General features: G+C 41.9%; 1 protein-coding gene across 1 annotated transcript in view; it reads left to right on the top strand.

Moving 5' to 3' along the window:
• Positions 1-348: 348 nt before the first annotated feature.
• Positions 349-15,828, top strand: part of LOC308513840 (maestro heat-like repeat-containing protein family member 1) — a gene marked incomplete at both ends in the record, with an annotated part of 58,801 nt that continues 43,321 nt past the window's right edge. The window contains 8 exons of the mRNA XM_081083941.1: positions 349-447; positions 799-921; positions 1,977-2,139; positions 3,452-3,544; positions 3,991-4,139; positions 13,659-13,757; positions 14,308-14,386; positions 14,932-15,042. Coding sequence (XP_080940067.1) covers positions 349-447; positions 799-921; positions 1,977-2,139; positions 3,452-3,544; positions 3,991-4,139; positions 13,659-13,757; positions 14,308-14,386; positions 14,932-15,042 — 916 coding nt within the window. The remainder of the gene's footprint in view (positions 448-798; positions 922-1,976; positions 2,140-3,451; positions 3,545-3,990; positions 4,140-13,658; positions 13,758-14,307; positions 14,387-14,931; positions 15,043-15,828) is intronic.

Genomic DNA, 15,828 nt, shown 5'->3' with positions numbered 1-15,828 from the left:
AATTTAAAAAAAGATGTGATCCAAAGGGCAGGCTGAGATCCTAAAAGTTGGTACCTAATAACACATATCCAATCTCTTAGGATTCTCATATTGATTTTTATTACAGTAAGTTTTCGAATGATGAATAGAGTCTCCAGGATTTAATGAATTGCCAAAGGATATATTGCTAGTGAAGGGCAAAGTCATAATCAGCAACCACACTGGTCTCTTCTGGTTTTTCATTATTTTTTGTATGATTTCATCATACTATGTTACCCACTTTTGAAGAAAAACATACCCAATTCCAGCAAGAGAGAAACAGTTCCCCTCTACCAACCCTCTTTATTCCTTACAGAGATATTTAGAGCTATGGCAGTTTCCTCAGCTAACTCGAAAGGGAAGTTGAGCCAGTATATCTCAAAAGAAGACATCGAGAAATTTATGATGGCACTCAAAGTTGGAGGTCAGGTGAGGACATCTCAGACATCTTCCTGGCACTGGCCCCAGGGTGGAACCACCTCCATAAAGGTAGCTGGTTGGATGCATACCCATTCTGTCAGGAGGGGGGCAAGTATTTCCAGTCAGCAGAGCACTACTTGGCTCAGTCCCTTCACAGCTCCAGGTCAGGTTCCCATGTCCCTAGGTTAACCCATAAACTTCTCCACCTAGTTCCCCCCAATCCTGGATCCAGCTTTAATCTTCTCTCTAGACTCAGTCCTCCTCTTCCTTTCTCTACCATGGATCACTACTCTTTCTTTCTTTCTTTTAACCCTCCATCCTTCAACCTTCCTTTCTTCTTGAATCCCTTCTCTCCTCTAGATGTCAGAAGATGATATCATAAAGACCCTCAAATTACTGGAAGTCAAAATTCTAAATACTAAGATGCCTAATACATTCTGCCGGAAAATTACAGGTGTCCTTATCAACTACCTGAGGAGAATGGTGAGGAGCTCATGCCTGTGGGTTGGGGGCTATGGGGAAAGAAAGGATTCCAGATCTAAAGCCAGGAGTTCCTTTCTGGTGGGTGATGACATTTTGAAGTTAAGTAGTATTTGGGAGATGAGTACCTCAAGTTTCTAAACAGTTTCCTAGAGCGTATGTCTTATACCCTGAACATGTCTCAAGAACTGTGACCTAAAAGTTAAAGTAATGAAGGAAGGTGGTAGGGTGAAAGAAGTGAGATGGAAAGGGGGAAACGGATTTAGGCTTTGGGCCTCAAAATCTAAGCTGTCCTAATCCTCCTCCTGGGATATTTTAGGCAGTCACACCTTTGCTGTTGCAACTCAGCTAATCACCTCAATTTATTTATTTATTTATTTATTTATTTATTTATTTATTTATTTATTTATTTTTTGCTTAAAGTATTACAAAGGGTATTACATATGTGTCCCTTTTTTCCCCCCACCCTAGACAGTCCCCTATCAATTTATTTACTAACCTATTTAAATCCACCCACTTGCCTGCTAGCCCAACTTTGGACTGAACATTCATGACCACTACCTATCATCTATCCAGATACTATTATACTTAATTTTCCTGGTACTGGGTAAATCTGGTTTCTGATTTTCTTGGTTAACTGTCTACATACAAGGTGTCTTCCATTTTACCTGCCTTCTTTGGCACACCTGTTTACTGATCAAGACCTGACCCTTCAAGAAATTTTCAAAGTTACCTCCATAATGTACCCACACCTGTGATGACGGTTCACTTGTAGCTTCAGGGAAAGCTCTGTGCTCTGGAAATGCCAAGCCCCATTCCCACCCCAACACAAGCCCGGAGACTTTGCAGTTTTTCATTTCCTGCCCTCTTGCATACTCTAGGAAGCTCTTGCCCTCTATCATGGGAAAGGTGTATGTTGAGTGTGGTTGTAGGATGAGATAGGATAGTTACTGCCCTCTAGATAGAGGAGAACCACTTACTGAGCAAAGCCAATTCTCAGAAGCTGAGGGACTCATCTTGGAGATTAGTCTTGGAACACTGAGTCTTTCTTTTTCCAGGAGACAAAGGGAGAACTGGAAAAGGCCTTCACTGTGGTCCTAATGGCTCTGGGGTCACATTTTCCAGAAGTGATCATTGTCAAGCTATGGGACAGACCAAATATATACTGTCTGCCCCCAAGGAGCCTCATGGTTGCAGTGGGGAAGATCATCCTTTCCCAAGGTATTGGTCCCCGTGGTGGAAGAGTTTGTCTGAGAAAGGAACAGGGGCTACAGGCCGTGGGGGTGCTGTATGGAATTTAGAATATAGCTTTATTCTCCTGACTCCTTTCACTGTACTAGTATATCTCCACTTAGATTAGTCAAGGGTGTGTGTGTAGGGGCGAGGGGGGAAAACTAGCATCCCTGTGGGACCATTGGGAACTCAGGAGGGAGTTCCTGGAGAATAGGAGTGGCACAGGAGAGCATATTAAAGCTCAGGAAACTGTGGGGCTGGAGGTAAGACTAGGAGAACTAGAGGGAAGGCTGAATAGAAAGCCCCCATTCAACAGAGGTGGGGAGGGGCAAAAGAGAAGTGAGGAGTGCTTTGCTTAGGGCAGGGGTGGGCAAACTTTTTGACTGGAGGGCCACAATGGGTTCTTAAACTGGACCGGAGGGCTGGAAAAAAAGCATGGATGGAGTGTTTGTGTGAACTAATATAAATTCAAAGTAAACATCATTACATAAAAGGATAAGGTCTTTTTTTTTTTAGTTTTATTCATTTCAAACTGGCGGGATCCGGCCCATGGGCCGTAGTTTGCCCACGGCTGGCTTAGGAGAACCTGAAGTTTTGAATTTGATTAGAGGTTTGGAAGGTAATAATGTAGTAGGATGAGGCAGAGAATCACCACACAATCTCCATCCTGGTGGCTGTTGGTGACAGCATTAGTTCTCTTACCCATTGTATTCCCCTCCCTCAATCAAAAAGTGTTGAGGAAAAAATCAGGTCATCAGGCAAATGCCAGACCCTGCCCTTTCTTTGCCACTTGGACCTTGGGCCAGAGAGATATTGGGGGAAGTCAGCTGGCCTTCTGGGCATTAGGTTCAAAATGACAAGGCTTATGGTTTGGGCTGCATAGCAAACTCAGAGGACACAACACAGAAGCTGGAAATGTGTCTCTTGATCTAATCAGGGCAAATGTTCTCACTTTAGAAGAGTGAGAGAGCTTCAGGCTGCACAGATCTTTGCTCCATAAGGGTCCTTGGAAGGGAGTGTGCATGTGTAGGGTGTGGCAGTACCATGCATCTGCATGCTGTGCTAGCATCCATTATGGAGCTTCATTATCCCAACAGCCCTGTGAGGTGGGCACATTAGGAACTGTAGTCCTATTTAACAGCTCAGGACATGGAAACTAGCATAAATTAAGTATCTTACTCTGGGTTGCCCAGACTCTTTGGAGGCAGAGCTAGGAGCAGAACCCAAACCTCCTGGTCCCTAATCATAAGATTTTGTACACTAAGGCGGGAGGCTCCTTTCCTTTTACTCTCCCTCCCAGATACAGTTTCCTATGTTGGTTCTATATGGAGATATATCCAGCCTCTTCTGAAGTTGGCCCAAGAGAAGAATGACATGTTGGCGATATGTCATGGTAAGGGTCAGGAGGGTCTGGGGAAAGGCTTAATTGGAATCCGGGAGGGAGGAAAGAAGGCCAGGAAGAGACTGGGTCCCTCTGAATTTGGATCTCTTCAGTCTATGGAAGGGGAAGATGATGGCTGAGAGCAGGCCAGGTATGAGTACATGCTCTTCTCCATCTGACCTTTCTTGGCCTGGTTTGGGGCAAGGAGCAAACTTGATAGGGAGGCTGTAGGTGTTGACCGCCTTTCTCTTTCACTTTCCCTGCCTATCCTGGAACTAGGTGAGGTCAGAAAGGAACGATAGTTGGGGAGGTGGTGGGCAGGTGGGTCCTTCCCAGAACAGGACCCCCAAAGCCCTTTTTGGGTTGGAGAGGAGAGGACTGTACATATAGGTGTGCATGCTTTACTTTGTGGGATGGGAAAGGTGATGGGCAGCTCTAACTCCCTTCCCTCCGTACAGTATTCTATGGATTGGCCATCAGTGCCCAGAAACACCTGGATTCCTGGGATGATAAGGTGACGGGCTTTAGTCAAAGGGAAATGTCCATGAAGGCCTACATCACCTTCCGCATCTTCCTCAACCGTTGGTCTTTGAAGAGCAAGGACAAGGTGGGAGTGGGAGATAACAGGGGTTGGGTGGATGGGCTGAAGGGGTAAGGCTTGAGCCACAGGTGGGCTCAAGTTTGTCCACTTGCTGGTGGAAGGCTGACTCACGAGGGTCTTCTGGGAGAGCAGGTGTTCCTCCTCAGGCTCCTCTTACCATGCTCCAGAAAAACATAGAGTAAAAAAACACCGCACTGTCCATTCACTTATTTGTTAAGTGTTCAATTTACATTTATTGATTAGTCTCATTTGCCAGGTATGATGCTAGGCCCTGGTCATACAAATATGAATAAAGCACAACCCCTGAGGACTTTTCTTCCTTCATTCTATTGCTGATGCAAGTTTCTATATCTCCGTAGGCACAGGTGACAGAGCAGGTTCTGCAGATAATGGGCCACCTTTTCTTTTTTATGCCATCATCCAAACTCAAGAACCAAGTAAACCGGTTAACACGATGGTTAATGATTTTGATGTCCACGAAAGTGACACCTTTCTACATTTCCCAGGTGATTGGGTTGTGCGTGAGAGGGAAATTTGACTCGTTCATGTATTTCATATTTATTGCGTAGTTAATGTTGGAGTGGGCAAAGCTTGGCCCATAGGTCAAATCCATTCTGAAGCTTATTTTTGTAAGGAATGTTTTACTGGAACTCAGCCATGTCCATTTGTTGAATTCACCTCATGCTTTGAAACTCTCTGACTTCCTTGTCTCTGACCTTTAGAGCCAGCTTGAAAGGGCCTATGAGATAAGATCAAGCCTACCTGGAATACCTCCCTATGTTAAAATCAACTGGTATGGTACCTTACTTATAAATGGTGTCCCAAAATTGATGCAAGAAGTAATTTTGATAGAAAACACAGGTTTATAATTAAAAATTGTAATATTTTTATTGATTCATGAAGTATACAGTATAGGGTTATGTATAGAATAGCATATTGGGTAAAAGGCTTCTCGAAATGTCCAATTCTTGACCACAGTGCCGAATTGATTTCCTTGGACTCTCAGCTACACTCTCATGAACTGCTTTGATGTTTTGTCTTGAACGACTTGTTGAAGGACGGCCAGAGTGTTTAAGATCACTAATTGATCCAGTCTGTCTAAATTTTTTAATTAATCTCTTCACAGTTGATGAAGTAAAATCACTATTCTGACCATATTTTGCATGAAAATTGCTAACTGTAGCTGCCAAACCATTATTTTTAAAATATTGCTCAACAATGAAAACGTGTTGTTCTTTCATGCAGTGCTCCATTTTTAATAATCCTGAACTGTCAGCTGTCACGCTATCTTTTTTCTTTTTCCATTGGCAACACTTGACGGCACCAATGGTGTAAAATTCAAATCTCGGGTGAATTTTGGGACACCCTTTATCTGCAAAATCCTTTCACATCAACACCAAGCTTAGTGCTTGATTGAAAAACCAGGAGAAGGTGTGTGTATACCAGGGACCTGGGATTTTAAGGGCCATTTCAGAATTATGCCTGTGATAGAAATGTTATACACATATTAGGTATTTTTATGAACAGAGTTTCAAGAACCAGAACACAAATGTTCTGATTGTTGTTTCAGTTTTCCTTCTAATTCAATGGCATTTCTCAAACCGAGTTCCCCCAACTTCTAATGAGTATTCCACAAAAAGAAGGCGTGTTATTTAGTAAACTGGGTGAGAAATGTTGAGTTTAAAATTAAACAAATTTCTTACCTGTAGGACTTCTCCGAGTGTTCAATATGTGGGTTAGTCTGGTCCTCTAAGAAGCAGATACCAACCTGGACTAGAGGTGCAAGAGAGTTATTGGAGGGACACCTGTGAGGAAAAAACAGGGAAGGAGCCAGAGGAGGCTGGGAGAGCCATCAGGCTGAGTAGTAGTTCTGACCATTGATAAGGAGAAGGAGAAGGGGGGAAGAAGGGGGAGAAGGGAAGAAGAAAGTAAAGTTTTACATTAGAGTGTCGTTCTAAGAAAGCTCAATGCCAACAGGGAGTCAATGCCAACAGAGTCATCAAGCCAATGTCCTACATCTTGCATATGTAGGCCTGCTTTAGTGGGCCTGCCATACTCAGTCATTGGCTGGAAGAAACCTTTGGGAATCTAGCCGCACTTTTAAACAGTGACGGATTTTCAAGTAAAGAAGTTGGAGATGTCGTTCAATTATGCCCTCCAGAATAGGCATCTGAGAGGCACATTTTTCATGGTTGCTCAATATGTTAGTATGCACTTGTAAATTTCCAACAGGAGATTTTTTTTCTTTTTAGTGCAACCCCCATTAGCATCAAGTTTTCAGGGATCACCATTTGTGGTCTACCATTGCACTACCACCTCACATGCACTTTCTTTGGTGTGGGAAGATTTACCTTCCTCATGTATGTGCTCTGAGCTTTGTCCTTTAGTGGAGCAGCCAGTCTCTCATTTACTAGTACCTACCCTCCTGTCATGTGTCTGCATGTTGCCTCAGGTAAGGTCTATGAACCTGGAGCAGAGGTTTGCTCTTTGAGGTCAGTTAGCCAGTTAGAGGATGAAATTTGTAACCTACCTGCTAGTCTGCAGATTGTGCAGGTAGAGATTGTACCCTACATTTTACGGACAGTGGAAATGTTTTGGCTACTTCCTCCTCCTCTCTCCTTCTCTGTCACTCCAGGGGATAGTGATTAAGAATCGAGATATTTGTCAATCTGTAGTACAATTTGTTTGGACAGTAACTAGCACTAGCCAGCTCTACTTAGGGAGGCTGGCCCAATGTGGGGGTCTATCGGCAAACCAAAGGGGAAGAAATGTTAAATATTTAAAATCCAGTGGAGGGATTTCTGCTCTGGCAAAGATGGAGTAACCGAGGCCACAAATACTCTCTTCTCTGAAACAACTAAAACACTATGCAAATATATGAAATAATGGTTCTCAAACTATTGAACAGCAGGCAACAAACAACAGTGTCCCTGAGAGACAGTGGAGACATTGCATAAGCTCTATTGTTGCCCCTATTTACTTCCTTGAGAAAATTTCCAGTCAGTGGCAGAGGAAAAGAAACCCCAGGAAGAGTTGATGGACTTTCTGATTTGAGAAGATAGGACTGAGAGGCCAGGGAGACCAGCATAGCTAGAGTTTACAGGGTGGAGTACTAAATAGTCCGTGTGTGTGAGTAAATGCTTCCAGGTGAGGAAAACGCCCAAGCCTGAAAGAACAGTAGCCAGAACTCACACAGGGCCAATTCTTATACCTGTTCCCACCAACCAGTCTTAAAACCTTATAATTCATAGGTCGTTAGGTAGATGGGTGGCTTGGGGACCAAAATTAATGGTAGGCTGAATGCTTTTCTGTTCCTGCCTAACTAATTTTAAAAGCAAGACCCAAAGGATCAAATTATTTTCAAGTGACTTTAACTGTGTTCCAGGGAAAACTCAAGAATATTTATAGGAATACTAAAATGTCCAATACCCAATAAGGGAAGTTTACAGTGAGTCACATTAATTTTTTAAAAAATAACCAGGCATGCTTAGCAGCAGGACAATATGACCTATAATAAGGAGAAAAATATATAAAAAACTGACCCAGATCTCACACAAATGTTAGAAGTAGCACACAAGGACATTTAAACATGTTTTATAACTGGTTCTATTGGATTAAAAACTAGAAGAAAGTTTAAGTAAATAAGTAAAAACCAGGAAAATATATTTTAAAAGGACCCAAGTTGAACTTCTAGAGTTAAAGACTAGAATATCTGTGATGAAAAACACTGGATACTATTAATGACAGATTAGACATTGCAAAAGACAGTACTTGTTTATTGAAGACTGCAATTGAAATTACACAAAATGAAACAGAAAAAGTGAAAAAAATAAATAAAGAAGAAAGCATCAGCCTGGCCAGAGTGGCTCACTGGTTGAGCGTCGACCTATGAGGCAGGAGGTCATGGTTTGATTCCGGGTCAGGGCATATGAGCAGGTTACAGGCTTGAACCCCAGTGGGGGGCATGCAGGAGCCAGCCAGTCAATGATTCTCTCTCATGGTTGATGTTTCTATCTCTCCCTCTCCTTTTCTTTCTAAAATCAATAACACAATAAATTAGGAAAAAAAGCATCAGTGAGGCATGCAACAACTCTAAGCAGCTTCATTTATGTGCAATGTGAGTCCCCTCATAAAGGAAGAGTCAGAAAATGTATTTGAAGAAATAGTGGTTGAACAATTCCGAAATCTGAAGAATAGAATAAACCTACAGATCCAACACAGTCAATGAACCCAACACAAGAAATAAAAAAAACTACTCCAAATCATGTTACAATCAAATTTCTCAAAACCAGTGGTAAAGAAAAAAGGATTTTTAAAAATTAACTTTATTGAAGTGACATTAGTTAGCATGAACATGGAGGTTTCAGGTGTGGGCTTCTGTATTATAAGATCTGTATATTGCTCCCTGTGTTCACTACCCAGTTAGATCTTCTCATGTCACCATATATTAGTTTCCTCTGCTCTCCCCACCCCTTTTGATCCAGTTTGAATTCATTTTTGTACGTGGGACCAAACTGTAACCCACTTTCATTCATTTGCATGTGACTTTCCAGTTTTCTCAGCACCATTTATTAAAGAGACTATCTTTATGGTGTGTTTCTGGCTCCTTTGTTGACAATTATCTGTCCATATACATGTGGTTTTATAGCCTGGCTCTCTATTCTGTTCCATTGACCTGTGTGTCTGTTTCTATGTCCGTACCATGCAGTTCTGATGATCATAGCTCTGTAGTATAATTTGAAGTCAGATAGTTTGATACCTCCAACTTCATTCTTTTTTCTCAGTATTGTCTTGGCTATTTGGGGTTCCATACAAATCTGATGATTTCTGATTCTATTTCTTTAAAAAATGACATTGGAATCTGTATATTGCTTTGGGTAATATGGCCATTTTAACTCTTTTGATTCTTCCAATCAATGAACATGAAATATTTTTCCATTTTGTTGTGTCTTTTTCAATCTTTTTAAATATTTCTTTATAATTTTCAGTAGATAGGTCTTCCACATTCTTTGTGAAGTTTCTTCCTAGGTACTTTATTCTTTTGATTGCAATTGCAAAAGGAATTATTTTTTTCATTTCCTTTTCTGAAGTTTTGTTGTTAGTATTCAGAAAGGCAATGGATTTATTTTTTCTTGGTGCATGGGGGGAGGCTCCACCAATTGCGCCACAGCCTCCAGGCAGTTTATTAATGAGATATTGTACATTCTTTTTTAAAAGTGTTTTTAAGTCCTCAGAACCTGTTGTGTATTTTGCACTTATGGCATGTCTCAGCTCAGACTGGCTGTTTTCAGTGCTCAGTGGCCACACATGGGTAGTGGCTGCCTGATTGGCTGGTGCACTTGGTCATCCCCATGTCATTGGCTGTGAGGCAATGTTTTTTTGCACATTGATTTTTGTATCCTGCAACTTTACAGTATTTGTTTATTGTTTCTAATAGTTTTGTTTTTTTGGTGGAGTCTTTAGTGTTTTCTATATACACTAGGAAAATGTCAACTGCAAAAACTGATAGTTTTATTTCTTCCTTCCCTATTTGGATGTCTTTTCTTTCTTTCTCTTGCCTTTTTGCTCTGGTTAAGATTTCTAATACTATGTTGAATCAGAGGTGTGACTGTGGACATCCTTGTTTTGTTCCTGTTCTTAGAGGAAAAGTTTCAGGTTTTCACCATTGAGTACGATATTAGCTGAGGATTAATATAGATGGCCTTTATTATGTTGAGGTACTTTGCTTCTATTCCTATTTTATTGAGTGTTTTAATCTTACATGGATGTTATATCTTAACCAGTGCTTTTTCTGCATCTGTTGATAAGATCATATGATTTTTATCTTTTCTTTTGCTGATGTGGTGTATTACATTGATTGATTGGTGTATGTTGAACCATACTTGTGACTCTGGAATGAACCCCACTTGACTGTGATGTATTATTATTTTTTTTTTGTATATACTGTAGTATTTGATTTGCTAGTATTTTGTTTAGGACTTTTCATCAGAGATATTGAACACAATATCTCTGTGTTCATCAGAGATATTGGTCTGTAATGTTCTTTCTTGGTGTTATTTTTGCCAGGTTTTGGTATCAGGGTTATATTAGCGTCATAGAATGTGTTAGGAAGTATTGCCTTTTCTTCAATGTTTTGGAAGAATTTGAGAAGGATATGTTTTGAAAAAGAGAAAATCTTAAATACACAAAAGGATGTTTCATATGGAGGAATAATGATAACAATAATAGATTTCTCAATGGAAACAATGGAACTGAGAAGATCTATAATAAAAGAGTAATATGCTAAATAGACTGGACATCCTTCAGGACATCATTCTGGACATCCTTCCGGACAAAGCCAGGGCCAGAAGGAAGCCAGCTCACATCCGGGGTGCCTACAGGTGGCCAGAGGGAAGCCAGCCCGGCCTGTAGAAAAACACTGTCAACGATAAAAAAGAATGAAATCTTAACATCTGCAACAACATGGATTTGCCTAGAGCAGTGATGGCAAACCTATGACACGCGTGTCAGAGGTGACACGCCAACTCATTTTTTTAGTTGATTTTTCTTTGCTAAATGGCATTTAAATATATAAAATAAATATCAAAAATATAAATCTTTGTTTTACTATGGTTGCAAAAATCAAAAAATTTCTATATGTGACACGGCACCAGAGTTAAATTAGGGTTTTTCAAAATGCTGATACGCTGAGCTCAAAATGCTCACAATCACTGGTCCAGAGGGTGTTGTGCTGAGTGAAATAAGTCAGTCACAGAAAGACAAATGTCATATGATTTCACTTATTTGTGGAATCTAAGAAACAAAATAAACAATCAGAATTGTAACAGACTCATAGATACAGAGAACATTTTGATGATTGCTAGATAGGAGGCAGGTGAATGATGGGTGAAAAAGATGAAGGCATTAAGAAGTACAAATTGGCAGTTACAGAATAGACATGGGATGTAAAGTACAGTATAGGGAATATAGTCAGTAATACTGTGACAACTCTGTAGGGTGTCAGATGGCTACTAGATTTATCGAGGTGACCACTTTGTAAGTTATTTAATGTCTGGTGACTGGGTTGTGAATTGTAAATGAAAAATAAAACTTGATTTTATTTATTTATTTTAAAAAGATTTAAAATAATAAATAGGAAGGGAAAGGGAGAAAGAGAAACATCAATGGGAGCAAAGCATTGATCCTTTGATGGGCTGCCTCCTGCAACCCCCCATCAGGGAACAAGACCGAAAGCTGGGTATGTGCCTGACCAGGAATCAAACCTGCAACCTTTCAGTGCCTGGGACAATGCCACATTGGCCAGGGTGAAAAATAAAACATGATTTTTAAAACCTGGATTAATAAATTGGACTTCATCAAAGTGAATACTTTATTTTTAAATTTTATTTTATTTTTTTTCCATTTTTATTGAATGTATGGGATGACATTAGTTAACAAAATTATACAGGTTTCAGGTGCACAATTCTACAACACATCACCTGTACACTGTATTGTGTGTTCACCATCCCAAGTCAAGTCTCCATCCATCACCACTTATCATCTCTATACCCTCCTCAACTTCTCTGTCTCCCATCCCTCAGCTATCCCCACACTGCTGTCCCTGTCCATGAGTTTTTTTTCTCGTTTTAAAATATTTTGCTCAATTTCTCCACCCCCTTCACTCTCTCCACCCTCCAAAAGTGAGTAAATTCTGTTCTTTGAAAGTTGTTAAGAGAATGAAAAGACAAGTCTCAGACTGGAATAAAACATTTGCAAATCATATATATATGTATCCGGAAAATATAAAGAACTCTCAAAATGCAATTTAAAAAATTAAAAAACTGCCTAGGCCAGTGTGGCTCAATTGGTTGGAGCGCTGTCCTGTACACCAAAAGGTTGTGGGTTTGATTTCCATTCAGGGTACATATCCAGGTTTTGGTTTGATCCTAGGTTCGGTCAGCGCACATGTGGAAGACACCTGATTGATATTTCTCTCTCACATTGATGTCTCTCTCTCTCTCTCTCTCTCTCTCTCTCTCTCTCTCTCTCTCTCTCTCTCCCTTTGCTCCTCCCACCCGCCATCCTCTCTAAAATAAATTTAAAAGTATTTTAAAAATTGGCACAAAAATTGAATGGATATGGGGATAGCAAATTAGCACAGGAAAAGTTGCTAAACATCATTTAGGAAATTAAAAATTACAATGAGATGCCACTATACATCTGATAGAATGTAAATTGGCACAACCATTTAGGAAAACAGTTTGGCAGTTTTTTAAAAAGTAAGTGAGAGATTTATAATGACAGAGAGCAGATCAGTGGTTGTCTGGGGAAAGAACGGTGTTGGGAGGGCAGGGCAAGAGGGGTTAGAAAGTGACCAGAGGAAACTTTTGGGGATGATGAGTATGCTTATTATCTTAATTGTGGAGATGGTTTCAAGGGTGTTAACATTTATTAAATAGTATATTTTCAATATGTGCAGTGTATTATATATCAACTGTAGGCCGAGTGCATGAGATTCATGCCCTCGGTGGGGGAGAGGTGTGGTCCCTCAGCCTGGCGTTCACCCTATTGCAGTCCAGGAGCCCTTGGGGGATGTCCCGTGCCATGGACCCAAGAGAGGCTCCTGCAAATACAGCTGCAACTGCATGAGCCCTGCCTCTGGCTGAGCAGCACTTCCCCTGTGGAAGCGCACTGACTTCCAGGGAGCAGCTCCTGCATTGAGCGGCTGCCCCTGGTGGTCAGTGCACATCATAGTGACCAGATGTTCTTTCATTCAATCAATTTGCATATTCCCCTTTTATTATATAGGATTAGACATCAATAAAGCCTTTTTTTAAAAAAATAAAATGGCCCTAGCCGGTTTGGCTCAGTGGATAGAGCATCGGCCTGCGGACTGAAGGGTCCCGGGTTCAATTCCGCTCAAGGGCATGTACCTTGGTTGCGGGCATGTCCCCGGTAGGGGGTGTGCAGGAGGCAGCTGATAGATGTTTCTTTCTCATCGATGTTTCTGGCTCTCTATCCCTCTCCCTTCCTCTCTGTAAGAAATCAATAAAATATTAAAAAAATAAAATGGACTGCTTACACATGTGAAAAGTAAGGCTATTTGTAGCCTCTCATACAAGTGAGAAGAATAACCCATAAAACAGTACAGTTCACTAGGTAAAGGGTAGATATTTAGGCTTTAAAACGTGGTTTTCTGAATTTTGAAAGTCGGAAAATAGAACCAGTTCTTTCTTTGACCATGATTTCTTTATCCTATTTCTTTGAAATCAGCCAACACCTGCCATGTTGAGTTGCTCTAAAAGTTACCGTGAAATAATGAGGTTATTTGAAAGTAAGTGTAGCTTCTTGGGTGAGGTGAAAGAACAGGTCATGGCTGTATTTGTCTGTGGAAAAACTAGCCCCTGGGCCTCCTTGCAAAGGTCCAAGAGGGCATGTGAACTATGATACTGGGCCACCTCTAAGAGGAGATCTGAGGACAGAGGCTCTCCGTTGAGGCCGTGGCAAGGGCTGGCTGAGTGGCTGACTCTGTCCTTACACACACAGTGTATCTACCAACTCGTGGAGGCTCTGGCGCTCAGCGGCTGTGGAGGTGTAAACTTGGAATCCCAGCTGGAAAACATTACAGGCATGCTGTTCCAGCAGGTGAGTGCTGGAGGCTGCAGGTATCCTGGGCTTGGTCTTCCCCTCTTGTTTGGAGGTGATGGTTCCCCCAGGGCAGGTCACTACCTCCACACGGCCCTGGGCTTTTCTCATGGTGACTGTAACTGCACACACCTCAGGCTTCCCTGCCGGGATTCTAGTCACAGAGTGGATATTCTCTATGAGGTAAATTGGATACAGTTCTGTATGTTTCTGGGGGTGGAGGCCATTGTTGCTCCCTCTAAACTGGTTAAGGGCAGAGAGTCCAAACCGACCCATTATGCCTGTGGGAAATGGCAGGCCTTCTGTGTTGTAGCCTAGAGGAGGAAGAGGACAATTGAACATTTTGCTAAAAGGTGTTACCGTCCATATATTTGCTGGCCACTGTCTTCTTTTCTTTGGGGCTGTGTAGGTGTATTCCTGGGTCCTATTTTCACGTTCTTATGGGCAAGTGCCGCAGTTTTTCTGGCTGCATACCTCAGTTTCTCCATCCATGCCCAGAGCCCCAGATTTTTCAGTGCTCCCAGGTCTGATGCCCTTGGTCTCCCCACAGCTCTGTGAGCGAGTGAACCCAGCAGACCCTCACTCTGTGGAGAACCGCAGCCTCGCCCTGAGGGCTATCTTCATCCTGGGTAAGTCCACACATTTTCCTAACCCCAGGTATGGGCCCGGGGACCTTGTACTCAATGGGAGGCTAGGTTCCCAAGACAGCCTTCTTTCCTTCAGACAAGATGCAAAGTAATCCATGTAAAGTTTTCCTGAAATTCAATGAATCTCCAAGGGCACAGACATTCTCCCTTCCCTATCCCTTTTGTTACCACTCCCTTCCCCTGTGGTTGGCTTCCCGTTCTCCTTTGGTGATCCTGAGCTCAGAAAGGTGATACTGTGATTAGAGCACTGATGGTCACGAAAGAGGTTCTGACCTAATTGGTGTGCACATGGCGGGGCAGGGGAGGGACAGGCCTAGGTTAGGAAAAGCATCTGCCCCCAAGCCTGGCACATGGTAAATGCTGGACAAACACTGGCTCTCTTTCTTCCTGCTTCTTTTCTCCAGCCTAATAGACCCTAATTTATCCAGCCCATGGCATCAGTGGTTTGCTGTGAGCATGATTTACTTCTACACACCACCTCCCACTTAAACATACCCCTGACTCCCTTTATTCATGCCCTCTAATAGCCAAGTTATACCAGGATCAGATGGTATCCCTATTACTAACCGCCATGGAATCCAGTGATCCAGCCAAGATGGAATCAGCCCTTCAGGCATTCACAGATGTGTTCCAGGATTGTGAGTAGGAAACAAGCCTGGTCCTAGGGATCTTCTCAGGAAATCTCCTTGCTCTGGCAGATAGTCCCATTGAGTAGTTAAACGCACAGCTTTAAACTCAACATAAACTCAATGGGTTCAAATCCTGATTTTGACTCTTAATAGCTGTGCAAACTGGGGCAGATTACTTTTAGTCTGAACCTCTATTTCCTCATTTGGAAAATGGAGTTGCCTTGGCTGGGTGGCTCAGTTTGGTGGAGTGTCATCCTATACACCCCAAGACTGTCAGATCAATTCCCCGTCAGGGCACATACCTATGTCGCTGGTGTGTTTCCTGATCAGGGGCATATGGGAGGTGATTAATCAATGTTTCTCTCTCTCTCTCTCTCTCTCTCTCTCTCTCTCTCTCTCTCTCTCCTCTCCCCCCCCCCCCGCCCCCATTCAATAAAATAAAAAAAAACAACATATCCTTTGGGTGAGGATTATAAAAACTAAAAATGTAGGTAACAATTCCTACCTTTAGCCATTTTTAGTGAGAATTAAAAGACAAAACATATCTTGGATTGTAGGTTTTAACTTCAATCAAGTGTCCATCAAAACATTGCTGTGTGACTTACAGTACGAAGCACAGAAAGTACACACTTAAATAAGATATGGTCCTTGTTCTGAGGAACTCAGTCAAGGAGGGAAGATGAGACTGTTCACACAGCAAAAGGATACAGGCTAATATGTGATAAATTACTTAAATGCGATGGCAATGGGCAACAGGAATGCAGAGAAGGCGTCAGTCAGGAGATAGGGTAGACT

This window comes from Myotis nattereri (assembly GCF_964212035.1).
Source record: "Myotis nattereri genome assembly, chromosome: 2".
Classification (NCBI taxonomy): Eukaryota; Metazoa; Chordata; class Mammalia; order Chiroptera; family Vespertilionidae; genus Myotis; species Myotis nattereri.
The sequence above is the reverse complement of the archived record's forward strand: the minus strand, read 5'-3'. Positions and strand labels throughout refer to the sequence as shown.